The sequence below is a fragment of the Capricornis sumatraensis genome, chromosome 2, assembly GCF_032405125.1.
Source record: "Capricornis sumatraensis isolate serow.1 chromosome 2, serow.2, whole genome shotgun sequence".
Classification (NCBI taxonomy): domain Eukaryota; kingdom Metazoa; phylum Chordata; class Mammalia; order Artiodactyla; family Bovidae; genus Capricornis; species Capricornis sumatraensis.
The window spans coordinates 81,778,735-81,797,500 of record NC_091070.1 but is presented as its reverse complement, the minus strand read 5'-3'; the positions used below and the strand labels follow the sequence as shown (position 1 = coordinate 81,797,500).

Sequence of the window (18,766 nt, the reverse complement as noted above, 5' to 3'; positions counted from 1 at the left end):
TCCTACGGATAAACACTTAGGATTGGAAATGCTGGGTCATGAGTTTCAACTTCAGACTTTTAAAAGCTCTCAGGTGATTTTAAAACCCTCCTTTCTTTGTGGTTCAGAGGGAGACGCAGACTTCCTGGTCTCCATGGCTAATCCTCCCTCCTGGGCTCTGGACCTGGGGCCCTGACCCTCCTCTGCCTCCACCTGGCCCTCCAGAGTTCCAGGAACATCCTTGACAAGACAGGGAATCACACTGTTAATAGAGATTTCTTTCATCTATGAAAGTCACAGAGTTCATTTACTGAGTTGTGCCAAGGAAGTAAGACCTGCCTTCTTGTGTGGCAGGGCCAGCCTGAACTACACTGTGTCCTTCCCAAGAGCCTCCCTAGCTTTCTCTCGGGGCCACTTTCCCCACATACCACCCCAAAACTGGTTAACAAGACCTCTCTCCAAGGGAAACTGGAATCATGTGGACAGAGTCAGGCTCATCAACTGAGCTCAGAGTCAGGTTCAATCAAAACACTGAAATCGGAAGATGAAAGGCAATCTGCCTTTGCAAAAAATCACTCTATGATTTCTTACACAGAAGCTGCACTGCACTTATTTGCTAATACTTTTCTTATGTCCATATGCAAGACAACAACAGCTTCACCCTTTCCACCCACAAGAAAAGGTAAGATTTCCCTGGTGGTTGGGTAGCTAAGACTCCACGCTCCCAACACAGGGGGGCGTGGGTTTGATCCCTGGTCAGGGAACTAGATTCCTTGTGCCACAACTAAGACCTAAGGCAGCTAAGTAAATAAAGGTTTTGTTTTTTGTTTTTTTTTTAAGGCAGGGGGAGAGAATCCCATAACTGAACTCCACACTGAATGTAAGGGATGGGGCTCTGAGTTGGGGGCCACATGCTGGGTGCCAATCCATCTGTCCTGCTCAGCAACCCTGGCAAAGGACTCAGGGTGTGGCAGGCATGAAGCCTAGTCACAAATCCTCCTTCCCAGGAGCTTTCTGAGAACCCCTGGGCCAGGAATATGCTTAGTTTCCCTTTATAGCCTTCAGCTGTTTCGAAATAATGGGAGACATGGAGGATCAGAGACCCGGCTTCCCAAGACTGCCCCGTTTGTGCAGAGGACCCTGGCCGTGGCCAACAGAGCCACAGGTGTGCTCCAGACCTGAGCAAAGCCGCCTGCAAGCCGACCAGCAGCCTCTCTAGAATGAAAAACTGAGCTGGCCCGTCAGGTTCTCTTTCTGATGAATCCTAACTGAGAGATATGGGAGGTGGAGGTGGGCGGCCAGAGGCAGTGAGCCGGCAGGAGAGAGCTGCACGTGTACTTGGCCAGAGTCACTGGGTGGACCTGGAGACTGGATCTACAGTGAGGAAGAGAGTAGACAGAGAAGCAGGTGGAGCCTTCCCTGGTGGTCCAGTGGCTAAGACTCCGCCCTTACAAATGCAGGGGACCCGGGGTTTGACACCTGGTCAGGGAACTAAAATCCCACGTGCCACAACTAACAGTTCAATGCTAAGACCTAGTGCAGCCAAGTAAATATCTTTTTAAAAGAGAGAAAGAAGCAGGCGGGCTGTGGGCCAAGCACTGCATCTGGGAGACAGCCAAGAGGGTCTGCTCCCCTCGCCTGCTCCTTAGCTTTCAATTCTGCTTCTAGAGCCCAGGCTCTTGCAGCCAAGACCAAAAGCTCCTACACCTGGTTTGCCCAAAGACCACACATGAGGACAGATATCCGATGTCCTTTTAGACACAAAAGACACAATGGGGGCAGGTGGTACAACTTACAGTTCACCCACGGTGGCAGAGCAGGGCCAGGACTCCAAAGAGGTCTGATACCCACAGCTGGGGGTACCATACTCGCAATGAGCCTTCAGGGCCAGGAGAGGGAAGAGAACGCTGAAGAAGGTTCAGATCAAGTCTGGCCCTGTTAACAAGGGAGCCCTCAGGGAGAAGGAGGTGAAGGAATCTGGCTCATGATTTCCCCTAATCTCAGTCCAACTCTAGTCACACAACAGAGATGCATCATCCCCATTACACAGATAAGGAAACTGAGACCCAGAGAGGTAAAGTTCCTTGCTCTTGACCACATAACTGGAGAGTAATGGAGCTGGAATTCAAACTTCAGTCTGGCTGAAAAGTCCACACACTGCTTGGAGGGGCTTGGGGGCCCCAAATTCTGTCCTTTCCTCGAGTTTTTCCCGCTGCAGGGCTAGGCCCCCACTCTCCCCATAGGGCCAGTAGAGGGAGACTCGGGGAGGCAGAGAGTGACTCTGTTGAGCTGAGATGACCATGCAGGAGCCCCACTGGGAAGTAGGGTTCCTTAGATAAGACCCCTCCACCAGATTTTATTTTCCCGACTCCGAGAACCAAACAAACTGGGAGAGCTAGTTGCTCAGGAGATGTGGGCTGGCCCCGCCCTCTTGGGGCAGCTGGATTCAGCCTGAACAAGGACCCCTTTGAGCTCTGGTGCTAATAAGAACTCCTACCTCCCAGGATCTCAGAAACCCTGGGCCCTCCCATTGAGTGGGAGCTGGGTGGGCCGAGAGCTAGGCTGGTCCCATCATCTTTCAGTAGTCAAGCTGTTTGGTGGACTGGACCAGCCCTGGTTAAGGGGCCCCACACCTTTTCCCTGCCCTCTGACCTCCCGCCCAGGACTGGGCTCTCTCAGCACACCAGGATGGCCCTGCTCCTCATGGGGACAGAATTCAGGGGCAAAGTGCTCAGGCTGACTCCTCCCCTGCCTCTGGGAGCGGTGCTAATGAGCCCCCGCTCCCAGCGCTGGCAGGGCCCCCACTCAGCTAAGCTGCTCCTGCCCCAGGTGGAAACCCCCTCGCTGCCATCCCTCAGCACCTCTCCCCCCGAAGCCTGGCCAGCCTGTGCCTCCAGGAACGCAGAGCACTCCCTCCTTGTGCCCTCCCTTCATCTGCCCAGAGAGCTCCTTGCCGCCTTGCCTGTTGCTGTGGCTTGTCTCCCCACTTCCTGTCTTACCCCAGGGCCTGGCACAACTCCAGGCATACAGTAAGTGCTCAATAACTGTTGACTGAGTAGACAAATGCTTCCTGTAGGGAACTCCTCTGTGTAGTTTCTTTAGCATCAGTGGGGGCTCGGGATGCAAACCTAAGAACCTGGAGTGAGGGCAACCGCTCAAGTTTGCCCCTGGCTCCCTCCCCGCTGACCCCCAGGCTCCTCCTCTGAGTCTGCTTCCTCCTCTGTAAAGAGGGGAGAATCCCCTCTCCCTGCAGATGGTCAGGGTTCCTGTGAGGATCTGAGAGAGGCCACGGCCCAGTCTTGGTCAAGGGGCGGGTTCTCCCAGCCTTGCCAACTGAGCCTCCCACCCCTGCCTGCACCCTGCCCCACCTCCCTCGTCCCTGAAAGATGCCTAGAGGTGAGCGCCCCATGGGAAGCAGAGATGGAGGCACCACCAGGCCCCTCACTCTACCCACAAAGCTTCATACGTGTCCTGTGTGACTGAATCTTATTCCTGATGACAGCGGCTGTAGAAGGGCCCTCTTCACACCTGGGGCGGCACCCACGAACAGTCTCCCACCCCTTGAGCTCAGACCCAGCCATACTCAGGATCCCGTCCTCTCTTCTCCCGCTACCAGAGGTCTGAGACCAACAATTGGCCCCCTTCCTGGCCAGAGCGCAAAGACTTGCAGACGGAGAACAGTCACCAGGGAGACTGCTGGACAAACGGCCGAAACCTGGAATCTTTGCTCCAGGAGACAGCCAGGATTTCCTACAAAGCCCAGGCTACGATGGAGCAGGGAGCTGGTCCTGTAGAGTGACCCGCCTGTCGCTGGCCCTGTCCCATTGTGCCCACTGCTGGAGCAGAATCAGGGTGAGCTGGCACCCCTGGACCTGGTCACAGACCACTTTTTCTTGGCAGGCCACTTGGGGCCTGGCTGTTTCCAGACTAGAAGCTGGTCATTTAGGTCTAAACACAGACTTGCATTCATTAAGAAACAGAGCACTCCTGTGCTCCTGGGGGCCACCCTCTGCCAGGCCTGCTGAGCAGAGGGCCCACAGACACCCTCAGATGCTCCAGGCTGCCAGGAAGGGTGGCTGCTCCCAGGACAAGTCAACTCTGTCCATCCAAGGATCTCACGCGGCACACTCTGGGACACCCATCTCAGAATCGCGCTAGCTTTGGAAACCCACTCAGCTCTTCTCAGAGCACTGGGGTCTTGAGAGGTCTTAGGGTCCCGAAAGGGCATGGGGACAGGGAGGCAGGCCTGAAAGAACCTCTCACAGCCTTGGGGAAGCCACTCTCTCCTTCTGGGCCTCAGTTACTCCTCAGCAAAGGGGCAAGAAAGTCTCCAGCCAGGAGAGAAAGCAAATGTTGTCTGAGGGAACAACAAAGCCGAGCCCAGGACTAGGTGAGCAAAAGCTAGCCACTGGCTCACTGTGGTTAGAAGAACGCCGACCCCAGCAGAGGCTGGCAACAGCGTAGCCCTCAAAGGCTGCTGGCCACTCTGCCTCCCTCCTCTAAACTCCAACTGAATGCCTGGACTCACTTAGCTCTGTGTAAGTCCTGTCTGTACGAAGAGGCATGAGACAAACTACTATCCCCAAAATGCTTGGTGGGAGAGGCAGACGTGAAACAAATATTTATAGAGATCAATACATAATTATAACTGTGTAATGTGTACTGTGAAGGCAAAGCACAGGGTCTGAGAGCGCCTCAATGAAGGAGCCCTGAATCAGCCGCAGAGAGAGGGGAAGACTTCCCTGAAGACACAGCAGCAGCATTTGCCCTGATGGCAGTGCTAGTCAGACCAATGGGCTGGCGGGGGAGGGGAGGGTTGGAGGGTACTGGGGAGGGGTCACTGTAGAGCAGGGGTTCCCTACCTCTGGGATCTGACGATGATCTGAGGCAGAGCTGATGTAATAGTAATAGAAATAGAGTGCACAATAACTATAATGTGCTTGAATCATCCTGAAACCACCCATTCCCCCCACCCATCTGTGGAAAAATTGTCTTCCATGAAGCTGGTCCCTGGTGCCAAAAAGGTTGGGGACCACTGTTTAGAGGGTTTCTGATGTGCAAAAGCCCTGAGGCCAGATGTATATAGCACATAGGGGAAACATAAACAGAGCCTTTGGGTCTGGAAGGTGGAGGTGAGCAGTGAAGTAATGAGCAATGGGGCTGGAGAGGTAGGCAGGGTAGATCATGCAGGCCCCAGTGGGCCCCAGTAAGGGTTTTTGTCATTCTCTTAAAAGCTAGGGGGAACCAATGAAGGGATTTAAAAGGGAAAAGACACTATCAATTTTGTATGTTTAAAGAGTATGGAGCAGCATCTGTTTGAGCTGGCATACGTGGACGTGATCACAGACATAGATTTGTCTCAAATACAAAACGGTGTGGGACAGGGGGCGTACAGGATGAGTATTGATGAAACGGGGACAACCTTATGTTGGTAGTTGGTAGTGATGGATAAATGATCACTGACTCTGTGGTCAGAAGAACTCTGATCCCAGGAGAAGTTGCCAGGAGCCTAGGATGGGGTGGGGGGGTCCATCCTACAACTCTCCTCCTCCTTCTTTTTTTTTTTTGATACCCAGAGAGTAGCTGTGATTCTTTTTTTTTATTCATTCTTTTTTTTTTTTTTTTAATTTTTGGCTGCACTGGGTCTCTGTGGCTTAGCAAGGGCTTTCTGTAGTTGCAGAGAGCAGGGGCTACTCTTCCTCGCAGTGCACAGACTTCACCTTGTGGCGGCTTCCCTTGTTGCGTAGCACGGGCTGTAGGCACGTGGGCTTCCGTAGTTGTGGCTCACAGGCTCCAGAGCATGGGCTCAGTAGTGGTGGTGCAGGAGCTGAGTTGCCCTGCAGCGTGTGAGATCTTCCTGGACCAGGGATCGAACCCTGCACTGGCAGGCAGATTCCTATCCACTGCACCACCAGGGAAGTCCCAGTCTCCTCATTTGTATAAGTTTAGAATTTTCCATGGAGACAGACCAGTTAGGAGATTATATTCCAGCAGAGAGATGATGTCTCAGACGTGGTGGCAGTCGTGGTGATGGAAGGTGGGGGAGGGATTCACAATACATGTATCTCTAAGTAGAACCGATCTGGACTTGGTGATCAAGTGGCTGTGGGCTGTAAGGGAAAGTGTGTCAAACATGATTTTAGATTTCTGGCTTAAGTAAGTAGGATACTGCTCTCTTTTGCTGAGACAAAGCAGGGGAATAGTCATGAGTTCAGTCTTAAAGATATGTGAGAAGCATTTAAGTAGAGATGTCAAGTTATATATGAGTCAGGAGCTTAGAAGAAAGCTCCAAGCTGAAGGGAGAAATTCCTGAGTTATTGGCCCATGAATGGGTACAGGAGCTAGGAAGATCCCTCAGGGAATCTTCTCCCCTAAAGAAGAGAAGCTATGGACAAGGGTGCCAAGACCAGAACAGTGGGGCAGAGAGCAGACTTTTCAACAAATGGTGCAGGAACAACTGGACATCCACAGGCCAGGGAATTAAGTTGGATCCCTATCTCACAGCATGTACAAAAACTAACTCAAAAATGTCAGAGCTGGGACTTTCCTAGTGGTCCAGTGGTTGAGAATCCGCCTTGCAGGGGCTTCCCTGGTGGCTCAGTGGTAAAGAATCCACAGGCCAATGCAGGATCCAGGAAGATCCTACATGCCATGCAGCAACTAAGCCCGGCCACTCTGCCTCCCTCCTATGAATTCATTGAATTTAACTCCTATAAACTACTGAGCAACTAACTCACCTGTTGAGTCTGTGCTGTAGAGCCCGGGAGCCACAAGTATTGAGCCCACGAGTTGCAACTTCTGAAGTCCAAGGGCCCTAGAGGCTGTGGTCTGCAACAAGAGAAGCCACCACCACGAGAAGCCTGCACACTGCAACTAAAGGAAAGCCCACACAGCAACCAAGACCCAGCACAGCCAAAACTAAACAAACAAATGCAGTTATTAAATTAACAAAAAAAAAGATTCTGCCTTGATCCTGAGAGAGACTCAGATTCAACCCCTGGTTGGGGAACTAAGATCCCACATGCTGTGGAGCAGGTAAGCCAGCATGTCCCAACTACTGAATTCTTATGCTCCAGAGCCCATGTGCCACAAATAGACAGTCCGTGCGCCACCAAGAAAGGTCCTGCGTGCCACAACCAAGACTCGATGCAGCCAGATAAATAAATACACTTTTTTTTAATGTCAGTGCTAAAACTCTTAGAAGAAATCATGGGTGTAAATCTCTGATTAGGCAACAGTCTTGTAAGATTCTTGCCTGCTGTTCAGGAGACACAAGAGACGTGGGTTTAGTCCCTGGGTCAGGAAGATCCCCTGGAGTAGGAAATGGCAACCCACTCCAGTATCCTTGCCTGGAAAACCATGGGCCGCAGGCAACCGACCATAACTTCACGAAGAGCTGGACATGAGTGAGCACAGCACAGACGTTCTCTTTGCTCCTGACTCTCAATCTCTTAAGATATGACACCCGAAGCACAACAAACAGCAGAAGAATAGATACGTTGAACTACATCAAAATTATAAACTTTTGTACCGCTAGTGACATCACTGAAAAAGTGAAAAGGTGACTAATAGAGAAAATAGTGTAAATCAGAGATCTGATAAGGGACTAGTATCTAGAATGTATTTTAAAAACTCTTACAACCTTGTAGGTATTATACTAAGTGAAAAAGAGCCAATCACAAAAATACAAATGCTTTATGACTCCACTTATATGAAGGACCTAGAGTAGTCAGATTCATAAAAACAGAAAGCAGAATGGTGGTTGGCAGAGGCTGGGGTTGGGGGTTGAGGTGGGTGGAGAGTTATTTAATGGATGTAGAGTTTCAGGTTTGCAAGGTGAAAAAGTTCTGGAAACTGGTTGGACAACAATATGAATATGTATATTTAACACTACTGAACTGTACAAATGAACTTAGAAATGGTTAAGATGGTAAATTTTATGTTATGTGTTTTTTAATCCACAGTTAAATTTTTAAAAAGAATTCTTAAAACTGAACAATAAAAAGACATAATCCAACTAAAAATGGGCAAATGTTTACATAAACACTTTTCCACCAGAGATATCAAATGACCATTAAGTACACAAAAAGATGCTCAACATCATTAGTCATCAAGGAAATACAAATCAAAACCACAATGAGATACCACTTTACATCCCCAAGAGGCTGTAATTTATATCAGGTGTTGGTGATGATGAGGAGAAATTGGAACCCTCATACATTGCTCCTGGGATTGTAAAATGGTGCAACTGCTTTGGAAAACAGTTTGGTGATTCTTCAAATGGTTAAACATTTACTATACGACCCAGCAATTCTACTTCTAGGTACATACCCCCCAAAACTGAAAATATATATGGACACAAAATCTTGTACAAGAATGCTCATAGCAAAGGGAACCTTCCTACCCTGTTGGAAGGAATGTAAATTGGTGCAGCCACTATGGAAAACAGTACAGAGATTCCTCAAAACTAAAAACAGAATTCCCATATAATCCAGTAATCCCACTCCTGGGCATATATCCAGACAAAACTACAATTCAAAAAGACACATGCAAGCCTATGTTCATAGCAGCACTTGGCTGCTATTTGTAATAGCCACAGCATGAAAACAACCTAAATGCCCATCAACAGGTGCATGAATGAAGAAGCTGTGGTATATACACAATGGAATACTACTCAGCCATAAAAAGAATGAAAGAATGCCATCTGCAGCAACATGGATGGACGCAGAGATTATCATACTAAAAGTCCTGCTGTATAACACAGGGAACTATATTCAATATCCTATAATAAGCTACAATGAGGTGAAGAGGTGAGGTGAAGTCGCTCAGTCGTGTCTGACTCTTTGCGACCCCATGGACTGTAGCCTACCAGGCTCCTCTGTCCATGGGATTTTCCAGGCGAGAGTCCTGGAGTGGGTTGCCATTTCCTTCTCCAGAGGATCTTCCCCACCCAGGGATCGAACCCGGGTCTCCCACAGTGTAGGCAGACATGTTACCATCTGAGCCACCAGGGAAAATCTAAGCAATAATGGGAAAGAGTATTAAAAGAATGTATATATGTATATAACTGAATCACTTTGCTGTACAGCAGAAATTAACATCACAAATCAACTGTACTACAATTTTAAAGTTTTCAAAAAAGGAAAGCTCATAGCATTATGATCATTATTACCATTACTATTATTACTATTACCATTACTATTATAGCCAAAAAATGGAAACCCAAACACCCAGCTGATGAACGGATAAGCAAAATGTGGTATATCCATACAGTGGAACATAATTCAGTCATACAAAGGAATGAAGTACTGATATATACTGCAACATGATGGACCTTAAAACTTTATGCTAAGTGAAAGGCCAGTTCCAAAAGGCCACACATTGTATGACTCCATGTACAGGGAATGTCCAGAACTGGCAGATCCACAGAGACAGAAAGTAGCTCAGTAGTTGCCAGGGGTTGGAGGGAAGGGGAAATGGGAAGTGACTAAGGCACATAGGCTTTATTTGGGGGGGATGATTAAACTGTTCTGGAATTAGACAGTGATCATGGTTACACTACTTTGTGAATACAGTAAAAGTCACTGAATGGCACATTTTGAAAGGATGAATTTTATGGTGTGTGAGTTATTTCTCCATAAAAAGGATGGGGGTTGGAGAGGAGAGTAGGGGACCTCAAGAACTATAACACTTAAAGACTGGGTGGAAGGGGTTTCCCTGGTGGCCCAGTGGCTAAGACTCCACACTCCCAGGGCAGGGGGCCTAGGTTTCATCCCTGGATGGGGAACTCTATCCCACGTGCCACTTCTCAAGAGTTCCCAAGCTGCAACTAAACATCCCGCATGTTGAATGAATATCAAGATCCCAAGTGTGGCAACTAAGACCTTGCGCAGCCAAATAAATAAAACTAAGTATTTTTTTAAAAAGAAAACGTCTGTGTGGAGGAGGAAGAGGAATGCCCCAAGGAGACGAAGAGAAGGTGGCCCAAGAGGCAGAAAGAAAACCAGGTGTATAGGTTGTCGTGGAAGCAAAAGGAGTGCTTCAGAAAGGAGGAATGGGAAAGCAGGAAGTTTGCTGGGAGGCCAAAGTGCAGGAAGGCTGAAGGGCAGCCTGGCTATCAGCCAGCAGAGGATCCAGGCGGCAGTGGGGAGTCCGGACCCACACCTAACGGTCTGCTCCTCCTGGCTCCCTCCCCCGCTGGCGACTGCATCCAGGGACTGGCAGTGAGCACAGGCCCCTGAACGCAAGTGAGGACCCTGCCGAGCGCAGCCGGGAGCCTAGGTCACCGGCCAGCTCAGCGCCGCACCGACCTCGGCTCCTGCGAAAGGCCACGGAGATTCTGGGGGATGGGAAAGAGAAGGGACTGTACCTCTCCCACCCCGACTGAGCGGGGGTGGAGGGAGCGGACGCTGCCGTTGCCCGAATCCTGCCTGCCTGGTCCAGCCTTCCCCAGCCATCCTCACCTGACGCTCCTCTGCCCCTGGCGTGTCTCTGCCGCAGCCCGCGAACCACAGCCCATTTTCTGCGTCTGCCCTGGGAAGGCTGAAGAGCCCGCAGGCACCCGGCGCCAAGAGCGCAGCCACACCCAGAATTCCAGCCACGCAGGGCCCCGCGCCAGAGAGCCCGCCCTGCCTGCCCTGCGCACCCCTTGGTGGGGCCGGTGGGTCCCTAGGCGGAAGAGCAAAAGCTTGCGTAGACCAGAGGCTGTTGCAGCACAGCACGTCCTGCACCCTGGAAACGGGGCCCGCGCCCCCTCCAGCACCCAAACCCGGTAGTTGGTCCGGATTTGGAGTGTCCCAGGCAGGATCCAGCTGCTTGCCCCACCCAGGCTTCTGCTAACTAGGCTCCCCCAAGCCATACCGTGCTTGTGTAAGGATTCCTGGGCGATAACCTACGCTTAAAGAGCCTACTGGATCCTGGGACCTTCTCTTCCAGGGAGAGCCCCAGATTGTTCAGCTAGCGGAAAACCCCTAAGAAGGCTTGCTCTCGCCACTGTTATTCAGCATTGTTCTGGAAGCTCTAGTCATTGCACAAAGGCATGAAAAAGAAACAAAAGATTCATATATTAAAAAGAGATGATTATTCTTTGAAAGATGGTAACATGAACTACCTAGAGAATATATATTCAACTGGAAAAATAATAAGAAAGTGGCCCAGATATTCTTATATTTGGACACTGGGCCAGCCAGAGCTGTGATGAAGATAGACACTTAATAATACACTCTCACAGACTTAATTGTTATTCTAGTGGTTACAAGATCAACATAAAAATCAATAGTTTCTCAGTAGACATGCAATAAACAGTTATAAAATATATTTGGGGAAATGATTCTATTCATGTGGCAACAACATGTATAAGTTACCCAAGAATAAACTTTTAAAATGTAGAAAAACCTAGAAGAAAACCACCGGCATTTTTAAAATAACATGAAAGAAGGCTTGAATAAGTGGAAAGATAAACTGTTCCTGAGTGAGAAGATTGAAAGTTTTAAAGAAGCGAATTTATCCCAACTGTCATGCAAGGGTTTTGCCCTACCAGATGTCAGAACAAACTACAAAGCTGGAACAATTAAAATATTTACTAGTTTAGGAAAAATTAATAGATCAATAGACTGTAAGAGGGAGGCCAGAGCATGATCTATGGGTATCTGAGAATTTAGTATGTAAGACAGAATCACGGGACTTCCCTGGCTGACCAGTGGTTGAGTCTTTGCCTTCCAGTGCAAGGGTGTGGGTTTATCCTGATGGGAGAGCTAGGATCTCATATGCCTCAGGGCCAAAAACCAAAACACAAAACAGAAGAAATATTGTAACAAATTCAATAAAGACTTTAAAATGGTCCACATCAAAAGCGAAATCTTTTTTAAAAAGAAACTGTTTCAGATAAGTAAGGGAAAAAGGGATTGTCCAATAAATGATATTGGAACAACTGGGTACTTCATACCATTCATAAAAATACACTAAATAAATTCCAGGTAGATTAAACGTCCAGATATTTTCTAAATCAATAAAATAGAATAGAATATTACTATATAAGGAAACAACTTCCTAAGCAAGATATAAAACCCAGAACACATAAAAGAAAATATTTAATTGCATAAAAATTAAAAACCTCTGTACATCAAAATTTAAACTGACAGAGGACTTCCCTGGTGGTGAGTAGTTAAGACTTCGCTTTTCCACTGCAGGGGACACAGGTTCCATCCCTGGTCGGGGAACTAAGAGACCACCTACTGCGCAGTGCAGGCTAAACAAATAAATAACAATTTAAAAGGTGAAGTAAACAGATGCAAAGAGTCGGACACGACTGAGTGACTGAACTGAACAGACTGAAACAATATTAAAAAATTAAACTGAAAAAGGACTGGCATTTTTAAATGATAAAAACTCATCTACGTTAGTAAGAAAAAGGCAGACCATCTAATGGAAAAGTGGACAAAGAATATGAACAGGCAAGTCACAAAAGAAGAGAGCTCCCTCTTACCTACTTTACTGATAAACATTAAAAAAATCAGAGTGCTCAATATTACCAGGGATGTATGTGGAAAAAGAAGAATTCTCATTTTCCATGAGACTTAAAACTCAGTTAACCTTTCTGACATATATCAAATGCTTTAAGAAATGTAAATCCTTTGACCCTAAAACTCCATTTCATGCAACTTGTTATAAGGAAATAAATGGACAAGTAGGCAAAAATTTATATTCCTATAAACTAAGAGGAAATTAAATAATTATGAGGAAAAATGTAGAAATACGAAAATAGTATTTTATGAATTATAAGGTCGATTCCTATGCAATTGACTAAAAGAATGGAGTATAGCTGCATGTGCTAATATGGAAAAAAGGTAAAAAATGTATTGTTTAGCAAAAAGTATATATAAGTCAGTAACCAAGATATAACCCATTTATGTGGAAAGAAGGGAACTCTTCTACACTGTTGAAGGAAATGTAAATTGGTACAGTGACTATGGAGAACTGTATGGAGGTTCCTTTAAAAACTTAAAATATAACCACCCTGCAATCCCACTCCTGGGCCTATATCTGGAGAAAAACATCATCTGAAAGGATGCACGCACCCCAGTGTTCATTGCAGCACTGTTTACAATAGCCAAAGACAAGGAAGCAACCTAAATGTCCACTGCCAGAAGAAGGGATAAAGAAGATGTGGGTCATGTATGCAATGGGATATTTCTCAGTCATTAAAAAGAATTAAATAGTGCCATCTGCAGCGATATGGATGGACCTAGAGATAGTCATATTTAGTGAAGTAAGTCAGACAGAGAAGAAGAAATATCATATGACATCCCTTATATGCAGAATCTAATAAGAAATGATATAGATGAACTTATTTACAAAACAGACTCTCAGAGAATGAATTTATGGTTGCCAGAGGGGAGGGATAGGGGGAATGGAAAGTTAGGGAGTTTGGGATTAACATGTACACACTGCTATATTTAAGATGGATAACCAGGACTTCCCTGGTGGTCCAGTGGTAAAGAATCTGCCTGCCAATGCAGGGGACACAAGTTCAATCCCTGGTCCAGGAAGATTCCATGGGTCACAGGGCCATTAAGCCCATGTACCACAACTACTAAGCCTGCGCTCTGGGCCCACGAGCTACAACTACTGAGCCCACATGCCGCCCTAGAGGCCAAGAAAAACCACCACAATGAGAACCCTGCACACCACAATGAAGAGTGGCTCCTGCTCGCCGCAGCTAGAGAAAGCCTGTGAGCAGCAGTGAAGACCTAGAGCAGCCACAAATAAATCATTAGAAGTTTTAAAGACACTTAAAATGAATAACCAACAAGGACCTACGGTATAGCATAGGGAACTCTGCTCAATGTTATATGGCAGCCTGGATGGGAGGGGAGTCTGGGCGAGAATGAATACATGTATGGCTGAGTCCCTTTGCTGCTCACGTGAAACTATCACTACATTTTTGATCAGCTATACTCCAACATAAAATTTAAAAAGTTAAAAAAATATAACCCATTTATAAAATTAAAAATTCTGTATATAAACAAACAAACAAAAGAAACAATTAAAAAAATTCTGTATCAAACAATAGTGATGATATCTCAGGGAAGAATTCACGCTCAATAGTTTCTGTTTTGTCTGAAATTACTATAACAGGGGTGTAATATCTTTAAAATCAACAAAAATAATAAAGATATTCAAACATAAAAAAGTAGAAGTGATATCTTTTTTTACTTATTAAATTTCAAAGGCTTAAAAGTGTAATAACATCTATGGTTGATCAACATTTTGGTGAATGGACAGTCTCACACTCCTGTGTAGGAGAGCAGTATGTGAATAGATACATACGTTTACATGTAGATAGCCGACAGACCCATAAATTCCACTTCTAACAATTTAGTCTCAGGAAATAATTGGACATAAATTTAAATATATACAAATATTCACTGAAGTATAGTTGAAAAAGGAAAAAAAATAGAGCATGAACAAAGTATGGTTTATTCATACAATAAAAGGCTATGTAATGATTAAAATATTTCACTATTAAAACATTAAAAATAAGCTTAACACAAAGGATAGCATTATATTACATTGAAAAAAATTACATGTATCTAGAACAGCATGCATACTAATATATTGGGGGACTTCCCTGGCAGTCCAGTAGCGAAGGCTACACACCTCCAATGCAGGGGGCCCAGGTAGGATTCCTGGTCCGGGAACTAGATCCCACACGCCATCACAAAGAATTCACATGCCACATCCAAAGATCCTCCATGCCACAGCTAAGACCCGACACAGCCAGATAAATCAATATTTAAAAATAAATAAACAAAATAAAAATTAACAATGTGCTTTCCCAGTAGATTTTAAACACCACTCGAGGGAAACACTAATTTAGGACAAAGACTTAGAGACTGGCTCAACCGCCATAGGTTATTTAACACTCCAGTCCTAAATTCTGAACAAGCATTTGTAAACTAATGAGAATGTGTGGTTGTGGTGGGGAGAAGGGAGGCACCAGCCTGCCCTGTAGTGGTTTATCTTCTGGAGAATAGCACCTTTTTTCTGTGCTTTGGCCAGCAAGGACTCCATGGGGAAGCAGGTACTTCTTTTTAATTTTTCTTTCTAAATTAGTTTATTTTTTGTTTTTGGCTGAGCCAGGTCTTCATTGCTGGGTGCAGACTTTCTCTAGTTGTGGCAAGCAGGGACTGCTCTCTAGTTGTGGTACAGAGGCTTCGCGTTGTGGTGGCTTCTGCTATTGCGGAGAATGGGCTCTGGGCATCTGGGCTTCAGTAGTGGCTGCCCATGGGCTCCGTTGCGCCACGGCATATGGAATCTTCCTGGACTAGGGATTAAACCTGTGTTGCCTGCATTGGCAGGTGAATTCTTAACCACTGGACCCCCAGGGAAGCCCAGGTACTTCTTGATTACAGAGGAAGCTCCATCCTCTTCCTTGATGTCCCCATCCTCCTTCCCTTCCTACATTAGTAAACAGCTGAGGATTAATCAAAACTTCACAGGTTGGTGATAACAGGTGGTGACAGACTCGTGCCCTGCCGCCCAGGTGAACAGCAGCACAGCGGCCAAGGCTGACTTCATGCCAAACTTACCCTTGCTTAAAAGAGGGCTGCAGAATTGGGTGGAATTATTTTCACTTCTCAGGAAAGAAAAAAGGAAATTATTTTCTGGTGTCTGGACTCAGACCCTGGACACCAAAGTGGAATGCTTCATGGGTCTCAACACCACGGGCTTTCCGTAGGTAGTCACGGCAATGAAGTAATTATGTAAAGTGATAAAATACCTTCAAAAATCAAGGAGGAAACAGGCTAGTTAGCAGAATCACTGAATGGCTGCACAGAAAAGCCTTTAAGGAGCCTACAATGTGTTCTCCTTACCTTACAGTGGCAAAGCGGGCCCAGAAAGGAGACCCGACTTGTTCCAGGTCATAGCAAGATAGGAACTTCTGACCAGAGAGGCTCTTCATGCTGGTCTGATAAGTATGGCATGTGGCATTCAAGGGCCAAAGCCACAACTTAACCAGGTTAAGGACTAGGAGGGGCCACCCAAACAGGCATGAGGAAGAACTTCAGGAAGTCTGGCTGGCAGAGCCCATCTTGAGTAGTGCTGACCTCACCCTCAGGGATCTTAGGTGGATGGATTGGCACACAGATCCTCTTGGTCTACACTAAAGCTCCAAGGATCCAGCTAAGCTCAGAAACGTCAAAGCAATCAGTAACATCAAGGCCTGGGTAGGACCTGGATTGACCCCACTACGCTATTCAGAAAATTCTCCCAAAGGCAAGTCAGGAATGAGAACTTTGGTTTGGCCCCCGCAGAAATGCTCCTGGAAGCTCAGTAGCAGCTTCTGTCAGCTTTGTGCTCTATATCTGCCCATTTGTCCCAGAGATGTTCACTGCTTAACTGGTCCTATAGAACCACGACCTCAGACCCGAGTGTCTGTCTGTGCGATCAGAAGACTGCAGAAGGAGAAAACCCTCCTTCTCACTGCAGAATGGGGGTGGGGATGGGTGATATACACCCTCTACTCCTCTCTCCCTGAAGCCCCATAAGTCTTTGCTGTGAAAGGAACTGGACTTCAGAGCCACCTAGAGATGTACATTGGAGCAAAGGCATCGTGGATTGTTAGGACATTCTTTTCCCTAGGAGGCCGATTCCTGTAAGGGTGGGTGGGGCAGGCAAAGCCAACAAGGGCAAATGCCAGCTATGCAGGACTTCACCAGCTTCTCTGAGGACAGGACAGAGGGAGCCCTTAAGCCTTCTGCCAGCTCCACGTACTTGTGTGGCTTGGGCACTGGGTCACACTACATCCACACGATCTGCCCCAGGGCTGGATGGCCAGGGGTGCCAGGCTGCCCTTCAGAGCTCTGGCTGTAGGGTTTGGGACCTGGACAAGGGCAGCAATTGAGGGCTTCAACCACTGACTCCTTCTTCCCCAAATAATCCTACCCGCAAGGGCCCAAGATATCAGGGGGCAGAGGCCACAATTCTTGATCCCACCTGAAACGCCACCTCTCACTTGCGCTGCCTCCCTACCCCTTGACCAGCTGCAAGAACTTTCCTTCTTCCAAGAGTGACGGTGGAACAGATCTCGAGGTTGAGAGATTGGCCCCAGCCCGCCCGACGTGGACGGGCACGACGCAGGGGTGCGGCCGAGTCGTGCTGGGACAGCTCCACGCTGCCTCCTAGGCAGCAGAGCGCCGCTACAATTGCAGACCCGGTTAGAAGAGAGGCTGAGCCTTCCGGGGGCCAGAAGGGAAAGACCAGCCCTTGGGTTGGGGGTAGCTGGGACGGGAGGTCCATATGGCTAGGGAATGAATGAATGAGCGAATGAATGACCAGCGACGGCGGCAGAGGAGGATGGTGGTGAACCACGGGTGGTATCCCGAGGAGGGTGCCCTCCACCTCCCTGGTGCCGCCCGGACGTCCATCATCCCCGATGTTCAAACCCCTCGCAGGAAGCGCCGTCAGCCTGGCATCCCGCCCCCGCGCAACACCTCGCAGCCTGGGAGGCGCCGGGGCCAGCACGGCGCAGCTCTGGAGCGGAGCCGCATTCCGGCAGGGTGGAAAGTGCCTGCCCCCCGGGCAGAATCCACCAAGGCGCGGCGGGCGCCGGGTCCCTCCGGGTAGCGTCCCTTCGAGGCGGACTCCGGGCCCCAGCGGGTTGCACCCACTTACCTGCTCGCTCCGGCGGCCGCGACCGGACTCAAAGCTGTCATCGCGGAGCCTCCAGACAGCGCGGTGGACCGAGTGCCCACTCCTGCCTGCCTCGGAAGACACGCCCCCGACCGTTCATTGGCTGCTCGCGCGGGACGGGCCCAGCCCATTGGATTCCTCCCTCTCTCCAGATCCAGGTGGGGCCCCACGCTCTGCTTAGATCCTACCGCTCAGTCCACGGGACTGGAAAGTCCCGGAGCCCTGGGCCTGGGTCTGCATCCTTTGCCCTTCCCAGCGAGGGCCTTGGGTACTTGCTTCAAGTTCTTCCTCTTTAGCCATTTTAGTCTCTCTGCAGCAGCCCATTCCCGCCCTCCTCCACCTCCCAACCCCAAGCTCCAGGGCAGTTTCAGTTTCTCTCCACACCAGAGAGGTGAGGACATGAGTAGGGAACACCAAAGGGGATTTTGAACAAAGGTCTGCAATGATTTCATCTGTTTTCCCCAGAGCTGGGGATTTCGCAGTGTCTCCCAAAGCAGAAAGCTTCTGGAGGTGTTTGGAAAGGGACTGCAGATGGCCAGATTGAGTGGGAAATCACAAGCATTAGAGCTCACATTGGGGGTGTAACAATCAATCTGGTACGTGGGCCCCTTCCCTCTTAACCCCACCAGGAAAGGTTTGGTCCTTGGGAGTGTCAGGAGACAGGGAAGGTGCAAACCGTTCCCTTCCCAACCCTCTACTTGCTTTCTGAGCCTGCTTTTCACATAGGGAAGACGTGGAAAAACAGAAGAGGGCACAAATATTCTGGAAACAGAACCTCAACATGGACCTCTACTGCAGGATGACCTGGGGGAAGGAGCAGGACAAGGGTCACTTCACTTCTGGTTTACCCAGAGCAGGAGGGAGGGGGCCTTGTGGCTGCATTCTCCAATCTTTGGTCTAAAAAAGCTGTTAAAACTTCCCCAGCTGCGGGATCTTTTAGACCCCAGGGCACTGAAAAGGCGAGCCTATCTTCAAGGTAGTTAGCGACTGCTCTCCTAGCACCCTGGCACCCTGGGGGACAGGCTGGCAGCTGGCCTGAGTCTTAACAGGAGCACTTGCCAGGAGCCATGGGCTCTTGCCATTTCACCCCACT

The 18,766-nt window shown here is 48.2% G+C and overlaps 1 protein-coding gene across 1 annotated transcript in view; it reads right to left on the bottom strand.

The window, feature by feature from the left end:
• GRAMD2A (GRAM domain containing 2A) overlaps nt 1-15,943 on the bottom strand; it is a 31,163-nt gene extending 15,220 nt beyond the window's left edge. Inside the window, 3 exon segments of the mRNA XM_068993429.1 lie at nt 10,144-10,196; nt 10,443-10,647; nt 15,855-15,943. Of these exon segments, the coding sequence (XP_068849530.1) occupies nt 10,144-10,196; nt 10,443-10,647; nt 15,855-15,943 (347 nt within the window).
• Between the last annotated feature and the right edge of the window lie 2,823 nt (nt 15,944-18,766).